We start from the raw sequence: 17,811 nt of genomic DNA on the forward strand, positions 1-17,811 counted from the left end.
AACTAGAAGATTCTGCACTAATAGAATAAATAAAACATTTGTGAAAGCTTCTAATTTGCTTTTTGGAAATTTGTAAAATGTCAATGATGAATTTCAGAACATTTTTTGCATATGGAACACATTCGATCTGAATGATCAAATTGGCCTTATTTGAACTTTTCTTTCTTTTTTTTCTTTATTAGCTGGAGTTGGACAGGAGTTCTGTCTGGTGGCTCCCTGGAGGGAGGCATCAGCTGAGCTTATGCTGCCAACAACTGTTCCATCTCCTGCAATTAACTTTTTTGCTTTTCTTTATATAGAAAGTAGGAAAGTATTCTTATCCATTCCATTTCCATTTTGCATATTTGCTCTATTTTATATTTTTACCTTAATGCTTACCTGGTCAATTGTACATCCTCTTAATTACCGACAAATGTGTCAGAACCCCATGTTCTGAGCTGGTCACGTCGGATCAGTCTAAATCTTTATTTCTCATTAAAACGACTTCTTGTCATTTTAAAACATTGTTTTAAAATTGCATCTTTATTCTGCTGTTACGATGACAGCATTCCTGTGATTAAAAATTATTGTCGCCTGACCATAATACTTCCTTATACATGTAATGTATATGTAGATATATACATATAATCATCTCCTAATGATTGAAATCAAAGCACTTTTTGAAAAGTATTTTCTCTAATTTGTAACATTTTGATTAAAATCAGATCAGGTATGAAAGAAATCTTAGAAGTCATATCATCCAGCCTTAATCAGTATATTGAATATACTAATATACAGGTGACTAACTGCATATTACTGAATATTCACATTTCTTTGCTGGTATTACTTAAAAGTATTGCATTTTAATGTCTCACCTGAATTCCTGATCTTCATGCAAACACTTTATATATTGTGAACACCTAGGAAGGGGGGAAAGGTTTGTGAAATGCAGACTATTGCAAAAGAGATTAAATTTTATTGTAGGTGCAAACAGGATAATAAAATGAACAGCAGTTACTCAGACATGTTTGCCTTTTCTAGTGATGAAAACGCATCACTCTGGAGGAGAGGGGAAGTCCGGCTCAGCTCAGTCCAGGATGACTGTAGTGACAGAGTAGCCAATAAAATGTGCAGGGAGATTTTTGCATATCTGGTTCTCCGGTTTCCAGATCCTGTTTTAAGTGAGTAATGTAAATAAAAAGTTGGTCCGTGCTGTGATGATCCGGCAGACCGTGGACTGATGGACGCCGTATCGGTCAGCAAGGTCCAGGACCTTGAGAGTGAGCCATGGCTCAGTCATGGCTCAAAAACACATCTAAGCTCTTTTTGAAAGTTTTGCTTGAAAATAAACTCACAATATCTCAAGAAATGAAATGTTTAAGTGTAACATTTTTGGTATCACAATTAAAGAAACTACAAAGGTTTCTTTAATTGCTGCAGACATGTAACAACACTGAACACTGTTACTGAGTAAGAGTGAACTGAAATATCTACTAGTTAGAAAATGCATGTTAGGGTTTATTAATTATTAATAGTTAATTAATAATTAATTAACACATTGCACTTTTAAAGGAAGTGACCTCCTCTATGCCACGCTGAGTTCATTTAGTAAGGTAGTCCAAAACAAATGTTGCATGAATATATCTGAGCGTACTTTTTATTCGATTAATATTTCTGTATTAAAAATAAATATTTTTTCGGTTTTGTGTATTATTGAAAACATGAGTTTACTATTTTTGAATTACTGAAATGAAGGTCTCAATTATCTATTTTTTATTGAGATGGGCCTCAGTTTATTTCATTATCCCTTCTCGCCTCTTTGTTCAGGACACACTGCGAGAGTGCCGCCCAAACGACCGCCACTGCCTCAACTACCTGCCCTTGATCTCCCCTGTCTACTTCGTTACCTTTGTCCTCACGGCCCAATTTGTTTTGGTCAACGTGGTGGTCGCCGTTCTGATGAAGCACCTGGAAGAAAGCAACAAGGAGGCTCAGCTGGAGGAAATGGAGGAGAGGAGGGAGATGGAGGAGAGGAAAGAGAGGGAGGAGAGGAAAGAGAGGAAGAGGGAGGAAGTGGCCCGGCGTCTCAGCTGCACATTGGAGTTGGAGATGAACATGGACACGCCTGTCCAGGTAACATCCATGTTTTCTGGATGTAGTTGGTGGAAGACATTGGTGGTGAGTTACAGTTACGAGGCATTGATCTCATTGGCCAGGTACAAATGGGAGACAAGGCGTGTTCCCATGGAAACCTGAAGCGAATGCTGTCTCTCCCCAATGACACTTGTGTCCCGCCTCTCAGATTCTCCTCTTACACTCCCACTGGCCACGAGTCCGTCTGCAGCTACAACTACTCAGGTATTTTTTTATTTTTTTTTATGGCAGCTTAAATTGTGACAGAGCATCTAGAGGCCTCCAGCCTCTAGATCTGCTTCCAAGATTATTGCTTCTGTCAACTGCTTAGATGTGATGTTGTGTAATAGGAGAAACCATCATTGCAGCCATAAAGAGGTATTTCACAATATTCATATTTATGCCATCTAAATTTATATTTCATTAAATAAATTTCAGAACCCCGGGTTGTTTTGAGTTGTTTTTGTGTTTTGATTATTTCATTCTAGTATCATTGTTTCTTAGTTCCTTATTTTGATTAGATCATCCTTGTTTCTGTTTTGCTTTGGTTCAGCAAATTCTCAATGATTATAGTTTATTATGTTTATTTCTTCCTTGTATCTAGTCACTGGTTTCTCTTAGATTCCCTGTCGTGTACTTTCCCTTTCCCCCATGCTATTTTTGAATACAAAAAGTAATTTTTCTTCAATTTGCTAAATAATGTTTATTAAAATGTTAGTTGGTTCTTATGACAATATTTTACCCTGTGTGTATAAGTCTAACATTTTGTGTATTAGAGACAAATATAAAATTTCTACAACCAAAACTGACTTTTAAAGTTCAGAGGAAGTGTGTTTAGTTCTACCTGTGGTTCCAATGTTTTGTTCTTAAAAGCCCCAAATTCGTATGATCTCCATTTCCATAATAAGTGTATGTATACTTTTTTTTTTTTTTCCTGGAGACCTATAAGTGCTCTTTATTAGAAATTTAAACTCAAATTAAAATGTCAAAACTGTAGAAGTTTTCTGCCAATTAGCTTAAAAATCAACGTTTAAAAAACACATTAGGAATCAATGTTCGGACATTAAGTCAATGCTAAATGGTTCATACTAAAGATTGAACTCTACAGGCTCTGTTTTGCCATTGAAAGCCTTCAAGGATATTGCAGTAGGAATGTTTGTATGTGTTAATGTAAAACAGGGAGATGAATGGATGGGAAAATGTGCACACACAAGTACTGAGAGTTCTAACCTTTACTACAACACAGGCACTAAGTCCTCTTTACTGTGTAATTTCCCCAAATATGATTAGTAGTGTTGGTGGCTCAGAAAATGTGCAATCAATAAGAGGATCTTTGGTCCACTTCCAACTTGGTTTTACATTGAAATATGAGCTAGCTGTTCACTTAATGTCTCTGAGAAAAGTAGCGAATGGAAAACATAACACTCTTTCTTAAAAACAGAATTTGGAGTATCTTTTTTACCTGTTTTTTCTCTCTAGACTATCTGTGGTACTCAGATGAATTCAAATGTCTGTAAACTAAAGAAGCCCTTATAAATAACAAGCAAATATATAAATTAAGTTCCTGACGACAAATCATGTTTCTGTGTGCATGGTTTGATTTCAGAGTGGTGTCAATGTTCTGCGTGAACTGGGATTTTGGCTCAATATGAATACCTGCACGAGTATTTTAAGTCAACAAAGCTTTCTTTTTTATCAGAGAATTTTGAACCATGCTAAGTAGTAAAAGGCCGCTATAAATGAATGACTCTTAGGGCAAAATTTCTCTACCTCGTGTTGAAAGATCTCCCTAATAGTTCCTGTTGAGGATAAGTTGTCTGCTTTGTTTCTATTACACAAAACTCTATTTCTCTTTTGTCTTGATTAGTCTCCTCTAACCTTTTCATTCTGACTTTTAGGAATGTAAATATTGCCAAAATAACAGAACGGGCATCTTGCTAGTACAACTTTTAAAGTTTCTGCCCCAATGTGTGTTGTTTCAAAAGGAATATCAGTCATTTTTATTTTATTGTTTAAATAAACTGCTTTCCTTGTTTTATGTTTTTAGAGCTCTTTGAGATCCTAGGAGCTAAATAAACATGGATCCAGCTTTTGTTGCAGGTTGCAAGTTCTTTAGGTTATTTCTATTACATTCTAAGAAGTGTATTTGGTTTGCAGTTCATTTTATGGACTTATTTATATTAATCTCACTTAATTCTTTTTCTTTGTGTTCAGTTATCTTAAAAGTTACAAATCTTTCAAGGAACTTTTTACTTTGACTTGAAACAATTAAGTTCAGTGTTGTGTTTGTATCCTGCATCTGACCAACTCAGTATATTATGATCATCCAACCCAATTTATTAGGCTTACCAACTCAATGAATTAAGTTATAAAAAACTTTGTAAATTAAGTTTAACATAACAAATTTAAGTAAATCTTACTCAAATCATGATTTTTTCCTAAAAAATAATTAATATCTCTGACTTAATTCTACCAAACATCAACTCAAATTTTTAAGTTGTTTCAAACTAAAACACTAAAACAGTGGTACCCAAGCCCCGGGCTGCGGCCCGGTACCGGTTCGTGGACCAATTGGTACCAGGCCAGCAAGAAATAATTAAATATTTCTGTTTTACGTATTATTTGAGTCTGGAGGATCTTTTATTTTGACAATTCTTTAACCGGATTCTCTCTTAGTCTTGCGCACCGACATTGAGCCACAAGCATCAAAATGAATCAGAAACAGATCAAATGTCTTTGAAAAGTTTCTTGGCCCAGAGAAGAAACATGAGAAGGATTTATCCCGGTAGGTGATTCCCACATTCCAAGGCCGCTCTGCATGATATGGTGGCCGGCTCGTTAATGAAGCAATGAAGCTTCAAACTGCTTCTCCAGATAGAGACCAAGCACCCTGTGCATAAGCAACACTTCAGATGTCATTGTGTCCCATCACTCCCAGATGGGACCGTCTCATTGCAGAGAAACGAGCTCAGGACTCCATTAGTCGTTATCGTGAATTAAAGTAAAATGTTCGATTTTGTGGCGGATTTGTATCCTATTTTGAAGGGATATGTAAATGTTACCAAAGCGTTACGAGTGGCCGAGATGAGAGGAGTGCAGCTTGTGATTCTTAAGTCTGGTTCACACGGCACGATTTAAGGATTGTCGCTTTCCAAACTTCTGTGACCTCACACGACATAAAAGTCCAACAGGTTTGATCGGTTCGTGTGTCCAGCCAGACGGCAGGAGCAACACACCACACACCAACCGATTCCACTCACGAACATCCCGATTCCAGAAGCAAATCCAGTAAAACCCCAAACATACCATCAGTGAATTTAGAATAATCAAACATGGATGACGACGAAGAAGCAGTAGTGATAGCTTGTGGACTCATTTTAAGCGATAAAAAAAGACATAATAAAAAGAAAAGGCTTAATAAAAAAACCTAGAAGATTCCTGAAGAAATTTAACCGGGTCCTGCCAAAGTGTCCCCATCGGTTTGGACCCAGTATTCTGATGCTGGAAATAAGCATCAATGCCAAAAAAAATTACTAAGTAACATGTGGAGAATCACAAGCATGTTGACTAACATGGATTCAAACCATTCAGTATGTTAAAATTAGCGCAAAAGTTAAACTTAGCCAAATGCTAAGCGTGAATACTCTCGGTAGCATGCTGGATATCGCTAGCAAGTTGTCTGTAATTGACTTAGCTGATATCTTATCTAATGTAAAAGGCTAATGCTAATGCCCTAACCAGAGATAAAAAGACAATGCAGGCTAATCTATGGTGGTGCACTAGTGGGGGCAGTGAAATGCTAATGTTAATGCACTCTCTTTCTGTGCAAGACAGTGGCCTAACCTGAGAGAAAAAGATAAGGCAAGCTAATATTATTGCAGAGAGGAATCTTAATGCTTTTATTTTGAAATTTTCAGTAAGCTTAATTTTAAATGTCCAAACTAATTCCATGAGAAACAGTGATTATATTAAATCAATTATATTATGTAGAAAAGAGAAATTACCTGATGTAAAAATTGTCAGGTTTTTTGTTTCCTTTTTATTAAGCTTCATTTTAAATTGCCAAACTAATCCAAAGTGTAATAGTGGTTTGTTTAAATAACAAACCACTGAGAATCAGAAAGCAATTACCTGATATAAAAATTGTCAAGTCTTTTATTTTGAAGCTTTATTTTAAATTGCCACACTAATCCTGGGTGTCACAATCAGTTATAAAATGCCCAAAACACAAGTAGTTCTAAAGGACAGCTTAGTCCTCCTCAGTAGAAAGTGACAGTTCTGCCATGTTGTAGTTCTTACATTCAGTCATTGTAGTTCTAAAGGGCAGTTCAACTGTCCTGTGAGCGAGACAAACAAGGTGACACTGAAGCAGTTACTTTTTCTGAAAGGCCTGAGAAGAATATTTATGCTTTTATTTTGAAATTTTCAGTAAGCTTTATTTTAAATGGCTACACTAATACCATGAGTAACAGTGTTTGGGTTAAATCAGTTATATATTGGCCAAAACAGCCACTAGTCCTGAATCGCAGCTCAGCCCTATGTTTTAACTGTCAGTAAAAACTACACATTTGGCATATTTGTAGCTCTGTCCATTAGTTAAAACTAATGGACAGAGCTACAAATATGCCAAATGCTAATGCATTGGCTTGCTTTTTATGTGATCCATATCTGTAGCTCACTCACAGTAATAGCAGCAATGTGAGAAAAATGGTGTCCACTGAGGCCTGAAATTTTTCAGAAAAGTATGAAAATGAATAGCTGAGAGTGTCAATTATACCATGGCGCATGTTTTTGTTCTGAAGCACTTTGACAGAAAACCATAAGCCCAAGCGAAATTTTGAAAACATTTTACCGGAGAAGGCATGTGTATCAATCTCATGACCGAATTTAATACCGATAGGGTGATAGTTATGGGCATGACGAAGATTTCAAAATTGTTTTGGGGTCAAAAATCCACTTCATTCTTCACTCTAGTGGAGCAGCAGTCAGAGTCAGTTAGACTCTAGATTTCGGCAGTTGGAAATTTTGCTTGTTTTTTGCTTTTTATCGTAAGTCCGATTCCCACTAAAAGTAATAGCTCCAATGCCGGGATCTAGCCGCACGTTTTGATACCACTTTTGGCTATTAAGGCATTAAGGTCCATGGAAGAATAAGTTAATAATACTTGCACAGAGTATTATTAATTTAGCAGTCCCCTATGCATTGCTATGGGCAGGCCGCAATAAAAATAAAATAAAAAAAGACGGTGGGAGCAGCCGCTCTGTTTGCTGCAGACGAAGTGAGTTATGAAGTGAGTTATGTTTTTTCGTAGTTAGCATTTTTAACTGAATAAACATAGAATAGAATAGAATAGAATAGAATAGAATAAACATATATAAAATTGTCTCTTACATATAGCAATAAACATTTCCACATCACCTCCGATGCTGATTGGGATTCCCCTTTCTGATTGGCTCCCTGTCACATTCAACAGATTCTCCATCCCTGTCAGGGAAAATCCCACAGGCTGAGATGATCGGGACAAGACAATGTTGAATATGTGTGATTTTAAACCAGCATATTCAACACACCACCAGTAACACACCACACACTGCAGGACATTGTTAGAGTGTCGTAAAGGGAAAATTGGGGAGAAAAACAAAAAGACTTTAGCAGGAACACCAACAAGCAGAAGCATTATCTGACGGTCCCTTATGTCTGTTGTGCTCTACCCCTGCACCACCGCAGCATCTGCTTGGTACAGCATCTGTCCCTGGTGAAGCTTGAGTCATGACATCAGATGAGAGATACAAATACAGCATTGAACTTTATTGTTTCAAGAAAAGTCAAAGTACAAAGTTCCTTTAAGTTAAAGATTTGTAACTTTTAGCTAAATGAAGACATGAAAGCAAACTAAGCTAAAGTAAAATAATTATTTACATAAGTCTTATGGACTTACATAAATAAGTTATATTTACTGATATAACCATAAGTAAATTGGTTATATAAATAAGTCCATAAGATGAACTGCAGCCCAACTACACTTTCTAAAGAGTTGTCAAAATAGTGTATTTTTAGAGGACACTGTGTAGAGTGCACCTTCATCAGTTTCCTTGCTGAACAGTTTGATGATGGATGGATGCATTTTGAAAACTCCAATATAATAACCCTGTAAAATATGTAACTGTAATTTCACAATATTGGAAATATTTTAGAGGGTATAATTAGCTTTACAAAACACTAATAAAGAACTTAAAAATAATTTGGAATACTGCAAAAACACAAAATCTTACAAACTATATTTTGTCTCGGTTCTAGTGCAAATATCTTTGCACACTTGAGTAAAAACAAAGACAAATTGTCCCATATTTTTCAGAAAAATATGGGAGCTTGTTTTATTGAATAATTCCTTAATACTGATTAAGAAATACTAGTTTCATTGGCAGATTATTTCACATATAACATGGGAAAAATGTTTTGCTATAAGTGAAAAAATCTACCAGTGGAACTAGTACTTTTTATCAATGTTCAAGAATTATCGACTGAAAAAAAGCATGTACGTCTTGCTGAAAAATTACTTTAAAAGTTAGATGTGTCCTATTTCAAATGTACAAAGATATTTGCACTACAAGGTAGACCATAGAACTTGGTAAGATTTTGTGTTTTTGCAGTGGATGTCTGATTCTTGAGTGATTTTCTACAGGCTCCGTGTCCTCTCTGGGTTCCAGTGCAGGCAGCTCTCTGCTGCAGGTTCCAGGAGCTCTTCCTGCAATCAGCCACGCTTCACTGGGCTCTAAACATAGCTCCAAGCCTATCATCTGGCTCAGCACCTCCCAAAGCATCGACAGGCACTCCATACACAGACTCAGTCCGGCTGACAGCATGGAGGGTCACCGGCTCAGTTCAGCTCAGCGGACAAAGAGACAGAGACTGATCTCAGCTCACAGTACAGATGGATATAGATTCAGTCCGACCCATCGACTGAACAGACACAGACTCAGCTCCACTCACAGTATGGATGGATATAGGCTGAACCCTGAACTGATTGCAGACCGGCCAAAGCTGCAGTCCAGCCACAGCATGGAGAGATGTCCATCTGTCAGGCTGAGTCCAACAGAAGCAGATAGTAGTCTTTCATGCTGGCTCAGTCCTGAAGAGAGTCTGGACAGAAACAAGCTCAGTCCCACCTATGTTCCAGAACGATCCATCCTAAAGAGACCAGCATCCTTCCGCTCTTCAGGCAAACAGTTAAGGAGACAGGTGTGTCATTTCTCTTATTAAAGTCATATTTTAGTTCTTCACAGAAATTTAGCATTTTATGAAAGAAAATAAATTCATTAAAATGCTCAAGCTTTAGGCTGTGATTAAACTATTCTTTCCAACAAGGCTTTCCAATTTCTGAACAAACTGCTGAAACTGCTTGGCTTTTGTCCTTTGTTCACTGTTGCAATGTTTGAGCTCAATCTATCAAACCTCTGAGTTCTGGGTTAAACGTAGCATTGCATTTGACTCTGACTGAAAACCTCACACTTCCTCACCCCGCATGTTTTAAGTCTTTTCCTGCTCAAACAATACCAGGTTCAAATGAATGAATTGAACATGAAGACCATAAAAAACTTCTTAATCACACTAATAGTCCAGAGACAGGAAGATGCACCTCGAAGACCAGAGTTTAAAATGTCACTGACACAATAAATCCACTTTCATAATTTTACAAGTTGAACTAAGGTGCTTTCATTCTGTGAATAATAAATATAATAAATGATTGCAAGAATTTTTGGGCTGTGTAATAAAATTTGCTATTCATAATTACTTCAAGTGAACTTATTGCATTACACATCCGTAAGGTATCCATGAATTGTTGAATTTGTTGAATTCATACGTACATATGTATGATAAACTTATTGTGAGTAAATTGGTTTTGATAGAGTTAAGAATAAATCATGTCCATCCATCCATTTTCTCCCACTTTATCCGGGGTCGGGTCGGGGGGGGGGGGGGGTAGCAGCTTAAGAAGGGAGGCCCAGTTTTCCCTCTCCCCAGCCACTTCTTTCAGCTCCTCCAGGGGAATCCCGAGGCGTTCCCAGGCCAGCCAGGAGACATAGTCCCTCCAGCGTGTCCTGGGTCTTCCCCAGGGCCTCCTCCCAGTGGGACGTGCCCAGAACACCTCACCAGGGAGGCGTCCAGGAGGCATCCTGACCAGATGCCCGAGCCTCAACTGGCTCCTCTCGATGTGGAGGAGCAGTGGCTCTACTGAGTCCCTCCCGGATGACTGAGCTTCTCACCCTATCTCTAAGGGAGTGTCCAGACATCCTTCGGAGAAAACCCATTTTGCCCGCTTGTATCCGCGATCTCGTTCTTTCGGTCATGACCCAAAGCTCATGACCATAGATGAGGGTGGGAACATAGATGACCAATAAATCAAGCGCTTCACTTTTTGACTCAGCTCTCTCTTCAACACAATGAACGGGTGCAGCGCCCGCTTCACTGCAGACGCTGCTCCAATCCGCCTGTCAATCTCCCGCTCCCTTCTTCTCTCATTCGTGTATAAGATCCCAAGATACTTGAACTCCTCCACTTGGGGCAGAACACCCTGCCCGACCTGGAGAAGGCACACTACCCTTTTCCAGCTCAAGATCATTGCCTTAGATTTGGAGACACTGATCCTCTTCCCAGCCGCTTCACACTCGGCTGTGAACCGCTCCAGCAAGAGCTGCAGATCACGTCCTGATGAAGCCAATAGGACCACATCATCTGCAAAAAGCAGAGATGCCATCCCAAGGCCACCAAAATGGATCCCCTCAACACCTTGACTGTGCCTAGGCATTCTGTCCTTGAAAGTAATGAACAGAATCGGGGATAAAGGGCAGACCAGTACCCCATACTCCCAGAGAACCCCCCAGAGATCTCCCCGAGGGACACGGTCGAACGCCTTCCCCAAGTCCACAAAACACATGTAGACCGGTTGGGCGAACTCCCGTGCACCCTCCAGGACCCTGCTGAGGGTGTAGAGGTGGTCCAGTGTTCCACGACCAGGACGAAAACCACACTGCTCTTCTTGAATCCGAGGTTCGACTATCCGACGGACAGAAGTCCAACAACAGAACAACACTCCAATTCAGATCGGGGGAAGCGTTCCTCCCAACCATGCCCCTTCAGGTCTAAATGTCATTGCCCACGTGAGCGTTGAAGTCCCCCAACAGAACAAGGGAGTCCCCATGAGGGGCTCTCTACAGTAGTCCCTCTAAGGACTACTGTTGGAGCTGAAGGAGCTGAACTGTTGTTCGGCTCCTAAACACAAATAACAGTCAGAACCCGTGTTCCCATCATTGCTACCCTCTCGTTCACCAGGGTAAACCCCGACATACAGGCGCCGAGGTGTGAAGCAACAAGTATGCCCACTCCTGCCCGGTGTCTCTCACCGTGGGCAACTCCAAAGTGGAAGTACGTCCAGCATCTCAAAGTCCAGCATCCAGAACCAGAGCCATGTGTCGAGGTGGCTGGTGGAGAAAAATTTTAAAGAGTTACCTCTTACTGTAACTATTTATTTGAGACATATTGTTCAAGAAGCAAAAATAATTGTTTCTGGGGAGGAAGGATCTGACAAGTAAAGGGTTGGAGCTAAACAGTAATAAACAGCTCTATGAATAGTTGTTTAATTCTGACTTAATTCTGCATGTGTTCCAACATATGAATGTTCTAAGCATGGTGTTCAGTAGCTTAGCAAGATTTTCACATCTTGCGTTTGATTTTATCTACTTCTGATAACCGTTTAGTATTTCCATAAAAATTTACAGTACAGAGGGATTATCAGTCAACGTCATGATGCATATGTACAACCGTATCTTATTCTAACTATTGTATTCACATTTTTGTAATCCAAACATTTTACTTAACTGTGAAATTAGATTCCTTTGGACCTCACCAATTGTCAACACTAGTTATCATGGTTTTATTATTTCTGTTTTAAAATTAATGGTAAAATATTGAGTACCTTTTTCAGATTCTTTGTGTGATTGTGTCATGTTTCCGACCACCAATATTTCTGACTCAATGCAAAGAAATTCTGCATATGTGACGCACAATAAATCACATGATGTCTAGTCCAGTAAAGTCCAGAGAACTCGGAAAGAAATCTAACACTAGACATACGGAACATGCTAGAGTTATAAAAAGTAACAAAACAAATTGGCAGGTAATAAATCATTGTCATGTTCATGTGTAAGCACATGAACATGAGGCACGGTTCAAAAATAATCAATATATTTAAGGCAACAGCCCACGACTCTCTGTATTGGGTTAAAATACTAAGAGTTAGATTGTAATGAAGGTAAAATAGAAACAGGACTGACCTAATAAAAGAAAGAAAATAAGGAACACAGAACAACAACTGGACTAGAACCAATAAATCAAACTCCAAAACAATAAAAAAATATATTAAACCAGGACCTGACATATATTTTGTGTGAAATTGTAGCTTTAGAAAAATGTCAACATTTTCCACATTAATTTAAGCAGACATTTATGGGGAGAAAATCCATTTGTGTTCATGTCCACGTAGATATTGAAGTGAAAGTGGTGTTTGTGTAGACCAGAGGTGCTCAGGTCCAGAGCTGCAACATTTAGACGCATCCAACAGACCAGGATCAGCTCTGAACAGGCCTGCTAACGAGTCGTTTGTTTGATTCCGGTATGTTGGACCAGGGAAGCATCTGAATGTTGCAGGATGGTAGCTCTGGAGGACTGGATCTGAGCAATCCTCAGAACCAGTCTTCTGGTCGCTGTTGAAGGGTCGTCGTTGAAGGATCGCCGTTGAAGGGTCGCTGTTTTAGGGTCGCCGTTGAAGGATCGCTGTTGAAGGGGTTGTAGGGTCGCTGTTGAAGGGTCGCCGTTGAAGGGTCGCCGTTGAAGGATCGCTGTTGAAGGGGTTGTAGGGTCGCTGTTGAAGGGTCGGCGTTGAAGGGTCGGCGTTGAAGGGTCGCCATTGAAGGGTCGCTGTTGAAGGATCGCCGTTGAAGGATCGCCGTTGAAGGATCGCCGTTGAAGGGTCGCCGTTGAAGGGGTTGTAGGGTCGCTGTTGAAGGGTCGCTGTTGAAGGGTCGCTGTTGAAGGGTCGCTGTTGAAGGGTCGCTGTTGAAGGGTCGGCGTTGAAAAGTCGCCGTTGAAGGGTCGCCGTTGAAGGATCGCCGTTGAAGGACCGCCGTTGAAGGGGTTGTAGGGTCGCTGTTGTAGGGTCGCCGTTGAAGGGTCGCCGTTGAAGGGTCGCCGTTGAAGGGTTGCCGTTGAAGGGGTTGTAGGGTCGCTGTTGAAGGGTCACCATTGAAGGGTCGCCGTTTTAGGGTCGCTGTTGAAGGATCGCCGTTTTAGGGTCGCAGTTGAAGGGTCGCCATTGTAGGGTCACCGTTGAAGGGTCGCTGTTGAAGGGTCGCTGTTGAAGGGTCGCTGTTGAAGGGTCAATGTTGAAGAGTCGCTGTTGTAGGGTCGCTGTTGAAGGGACGCTGTTGTAGGGTCGCTGTTGAAAGGTCGCTGTTGAAGGGTCGCTGTTGTAGGGTTGCTGTTGTAGGGTCGCTGTTGTAGGGTGCCACAACAGCGATCCTGTTGTGGCACCCTACAGAATGGATTGATGGATCAATACTTCTCAGAATTTTTTTAAGGATTTTTAAAATTCTTTTGACATATTTGCTAGTTACACACACAACATATTTTTTGTGGACAAATAGTATAATTATTTTTGATTAAAACTTTATGCTTCAAGAACTTATTTTTGAAAAGTATCCAACCCTTTGCTGAACAGAAAATATGAAAATGGTCAGAAAATATTTTAATTAGTCAAGTATACAACTTGTTCATACAGGTCAACAAGTAAGAAGCACAGATGGCTTTTTAAATTAATGATGTGATAACTTAGTGAGTTTATTTCATTATATATGTGTGTGTCTGTGTTTGTTGTTTTGTCCCAGGCGGCTGTGTGCTGTGACTCTCTGGACCAGAGTGGGTCAGCTGATGACCTGGCAGAGACCTGCCTCACTGAGCCCCTGGCCGCCTCCTCTCCGCCGTGCCAGAGACCATCCAGTGTGCACACACTCAAATACACTCACCCTCAGAGGGTGATCTCCTGCAAGAGCCAAAGCCAAAGCCACAGTGAGGCCCATGAACACATACCTGAGAAGGCCAGCAGTGCCTGGCAGCCAGACACAGAGGCAGAAAAGAGGCCTGTTAGCCCTCAGGACCCGTCCAGTTTGAAGGTCACCAGCACTAAATCCATCCTTCCTGCTCCACTGCTTGATCACAGAGTTGCCGGATCAGTCCCTGCCCCCATGCTGGATGAGTCTGATGAGGAAGTTGATGGAATGAACGGTTTGGTCTCTCAGCCTGCTCCTAACCGACATCTCTTTCCGAATCCCGGGGAGCAGCGGAGCCGTCTCAGTCACTCTGCATCGCCCGTCTCAGGAAGGAGCAGAAAGCGCAGGATGAGCCCACCGCCGGGTGACGAGCCAGTCACTACAGCCACACAGTGTCTAGACAACAGTGTTGAGCTGAGGAGGCGGACTCTGTCGTTTGATGCCACCACTGTCTATCCTAACCAGCAGGAAGGCTGCTCTGTGGAGGACAAAAAAACAGAGCCAAACATTCTCCTGAACTTCTGATAAGAGGCACAAAAGCTTCAGACTGAAGCAGGAGTGTTTCCTCCTGTCTCATTAGATTTTCACAGTGTGTGAAAAGAAGTCATGATGTGTGTACTAGTGAAGAACTCTAAGGACTGTTTTGTGCTTTAAGTACACAAAATGCACACATAAAAGAGAAGTTTCTTTTTCTTCTATCATAGTCTTAGCTTTAGTTCAGGCACAGTAGCGGCCCAGCTAGATTGACAACCTTCCTGTTGCTTGCTCTCCTGCTGTTATTAGTCATTATTAGTCCATTATTACCACTAGTCATCCCTTTTCTACAAGCCTAGGTCAGAATACAACACAAAGATTGTGATGCTTCTTATATACAGTGCTTACAAGAGTATTCACACCTTTTCAACTTTTCCACATGTGGTGTTTAAAAAAAAGTCAAGTTTCATTTTTCTTTCTGAAGTAAAGTATGCTGTGGATGCTGTGTGCATCATGCACTCCCACAACATGATGCTCCTACCACCATGTTCCAAAGTGTGGAAAGTTTATTTATATGCTCTTTATTTCCCACCACACATAAATTTTGTCGACCAAATAGTGAACTAGTAGTCTTACTTGACCTCATTTGCTGTATCGTCTTAATCACTTGTTGCAAAATGAAAGCATGAGACTTCTTACTGCTTTCTTAAACACAGTCTTTATCCCACATGAGCTGTGGATCTCTGCAGCTCCTCCAGGGTTGCTGTTGGCCTCTTTGCTCCTTCTCTCAATGGTCGCCTTCAAGCCACTCCATAATTTGACCTGTCTGCTGTAATCTTTGTGATTCCAGCTAATGTTCTCAACAAATCTGCAGATAACTTCATCAGTAAATTCTGATGAAGTTATCTGCAAGTGGACACTATTTACTTGTCAGATGACTCCTGTGGAATGACTTGTTACAACGGGTTTCATTTTGTAGAAAAAAAAGAGCACAAAAGCATGCAATATTTTTCATGTTTTCATAATTAAGATGTTTGCTTCTAAAGTCACTGGTAGCCTTTATTCAACAGTAGCTTCATAGGAAGAAGGGCAGAAAGAAGAGGAGGAGATATGCAGCAAATGACCCAGACAGGGTAATGGAACTAGGGACCACTGAGCTGAGGACCTCTGAGTGGTCTACCAACACCTTGGTCCCCCAACTAAGAAGATTATGTATCACTTTAGCTACATTGTTATGTAGGTCTCTCAAATAGAATCCCAATCAAATACATTTAAGTATGTGGTTTTGAATAAATGTGGAAAAATAAATAAGATTTAAATACTTTTGCAAGGCACTGTATTTTCAGAAGTTGATTTTATTTTTATTAGAAATGCATCAAGAGTCCAAAATGACTTATCAGGACTAATCCAAGTCAAAGCAATAAATGTTTGTGACGTTGTCACATTTGAGAAACTTAAACCCCAAACAGATCATTTCTAGTTGATACTAGTTTGTTGTTCAAAGTTATAGTATGTAACTTTTATGATTTTTTTTACAGATATGTTTGTTGAAACTGTTACTTTCAGTTTCAACAAACTGAAAGTAACTGTATGGTACGAAACAGATAAGCTGTGAGAAAAATCATACTCCTCTGCCTTCTTCCAGTATAAACTAGAAACAACCAGCCAAAACCAGGAAGTGGGTATTAGCGCTGTCAATCACCTCTCTGTGTGGTGCTGCTCATCTTCCCTCCCTCTTATCCTCTTGCCATCTGCTGAACTGCCAGTTGCATTCCAAGCAATCAGGAATGCTGCAATCAGGAATGCAGCATTCCTGATTGCAATGCTGCAATGCTATAAAAATCATCATACTGATCATAATCATCATGAATCTGCACATGCCCAAAGGTCTGTATTATCATTATTATTATTGTTTTCATTTTGTTTTGAATGCTGAGTGCAGCATTCCTGATTGCTTGGTCAGGAATGGTGCATTTCTTCAGATGGCAATAGTAGCTCCGGGAGGAGGTGGAGGAGATTGAACTTTTCACAGCTGATCTGTCTCATACCACAGTCACAACATGGTGACATATTTATTGTAATATAAATATCTAAAAAACAGTTTTTATAAAACTTACATACTGCAGCTTTCACTAGTTTTTTTTACCCGGTGAATCTACATTACTTTTATAGCTTTATGGTATAGTACTTTAATTTTCTTGATCTTTAAGTGAAGAGATCAACTTGATTTCTTATCCTTACAGCAGTTTTCAAAGCTAAATCATAAAAGCTAGAAGCTAGAATTACATATTGAAGTATTAAACCTTGAACATTTGTTCATGTAAACAATTTTTTAAAAGATTTGAAAAAAACGTCTTTTTAAAAAAAGCATAGGTTTAAGGAAGATCTTCAGCCTCTATTTATCTCTCACTTCTTGACCAATAGTACCACCGTATGTTCACTGTCTAAAAATCTGAAGCACTTTTATATCTTTAATTTTTTTGTAACAAACTAACTTGACTGGATAAACACCTGTCAACCTGGAAAATCGATGTTGCTTTTTGAACCATTCAGATAAAATCTTTTGGTATGACCTGAACTTCAGTTGTATCTACCTCTTTTTTTCCTCCCTTCCTTCTGCCTATTGGTATCTTAACTTTTTGCACTCCCCCTCTCTCTACATCTTTGTATTCTCAGGGTTGAAGCTGAGTGTGAAATATGTCAGTGGCCCAGCGTTAGAGGGCCCCCTGTTGTCTGAAGCTGCAGCATGCCCTTTTCTCTTGATTGTTTAAAGAGTCAAAGGTGCTTTGATGGAACTGCAGAAGGGCTCATGTAAGTGAGAAAACAATGCTTTCAGTTTGTAGAGAAGGTTATATTTTATTAAAACTGCAGACATGATAAAAGAAAGCTGCATTTCCACATTTCTGAAAATTTACCAGCATTATATCAGCAAGGGATACACAGTGAGCTGTATATGATTGGACAGAGCTGGAATAAAACCTCTTCCTCTCTGACTTCTGTCTGATTCTTGTTTCTCCTAAAGATTGTTAGAAGAAGATCGTCTCGATTTAGCATGTGCCCTGCAATCTAAAAATACGGCAGACAGTCAGCAGCTGATAATAAATTCAGCACAGCTCTAACCAAC

General features: G+C 39.8%; 1 protein-coding gene across 5 annotated transcripts in view; it reads left to right on the forward strand.

The window, feature by feature from the left end:
• LOC129353716 (voltage-dependent T-type calcium channel subunit alpha-1H-like) overlaps nucleotides 1-17,265 on the forward strand; it is a 131,847-nt gene extending 114,582 nt beyond the window's left edge. For all 5 annotated transcript variants that reach the window (XM_055023062.1, XM_055023061.1, XM_055023060.1 and 2 more), the window contains 4 exons: nucleotides 1,807-2,112; nucleotides 2,196-2,337; nucleotides 8,795-9,351; nucleotides 14,052-17,265. In XM_055023062.1, coding sequence (XP_054879037.1) covers nucleotides 1,807-2,112; nucleotides 2,196-2,337; nucleotides 8,795-9,351; nucleotides 14,052-14,738 — 1,692 coding nt within the window. In that variant the 3' untranslated portion in view covers nucleotides 14,739-17,265. The remainder of the gene's footprint in view (nucleotides 1-1,806; nucleotides 2,113-2,195; nucleotides 2,338-8,794; nucleotides 9,352-14,051) is intronic.
• The last annotated feature ends 546 nt before the right edge of the window (nucleotides 17,266-17,811 follow it).

The sequence above is a fragment of the Poeciliopsis prolifica genome, unplaced genomic scaffold (genome assembly GCF_027474105.1).
Source record: "Poeciliopsis prolifica strain line A6 unplaced genomic scaffold, Auburn_PproV2 SCAFFOLD095, whole genome shotgun sequence".
In the NCBI taxonomy this organism is placed as follows: Eukaryota; Metazoa; Chordata; class Actinopteri; order Cyprinodontiformes; family Poeciliidae; genus Poeciliopsis; species Poeciliopsis prolifica.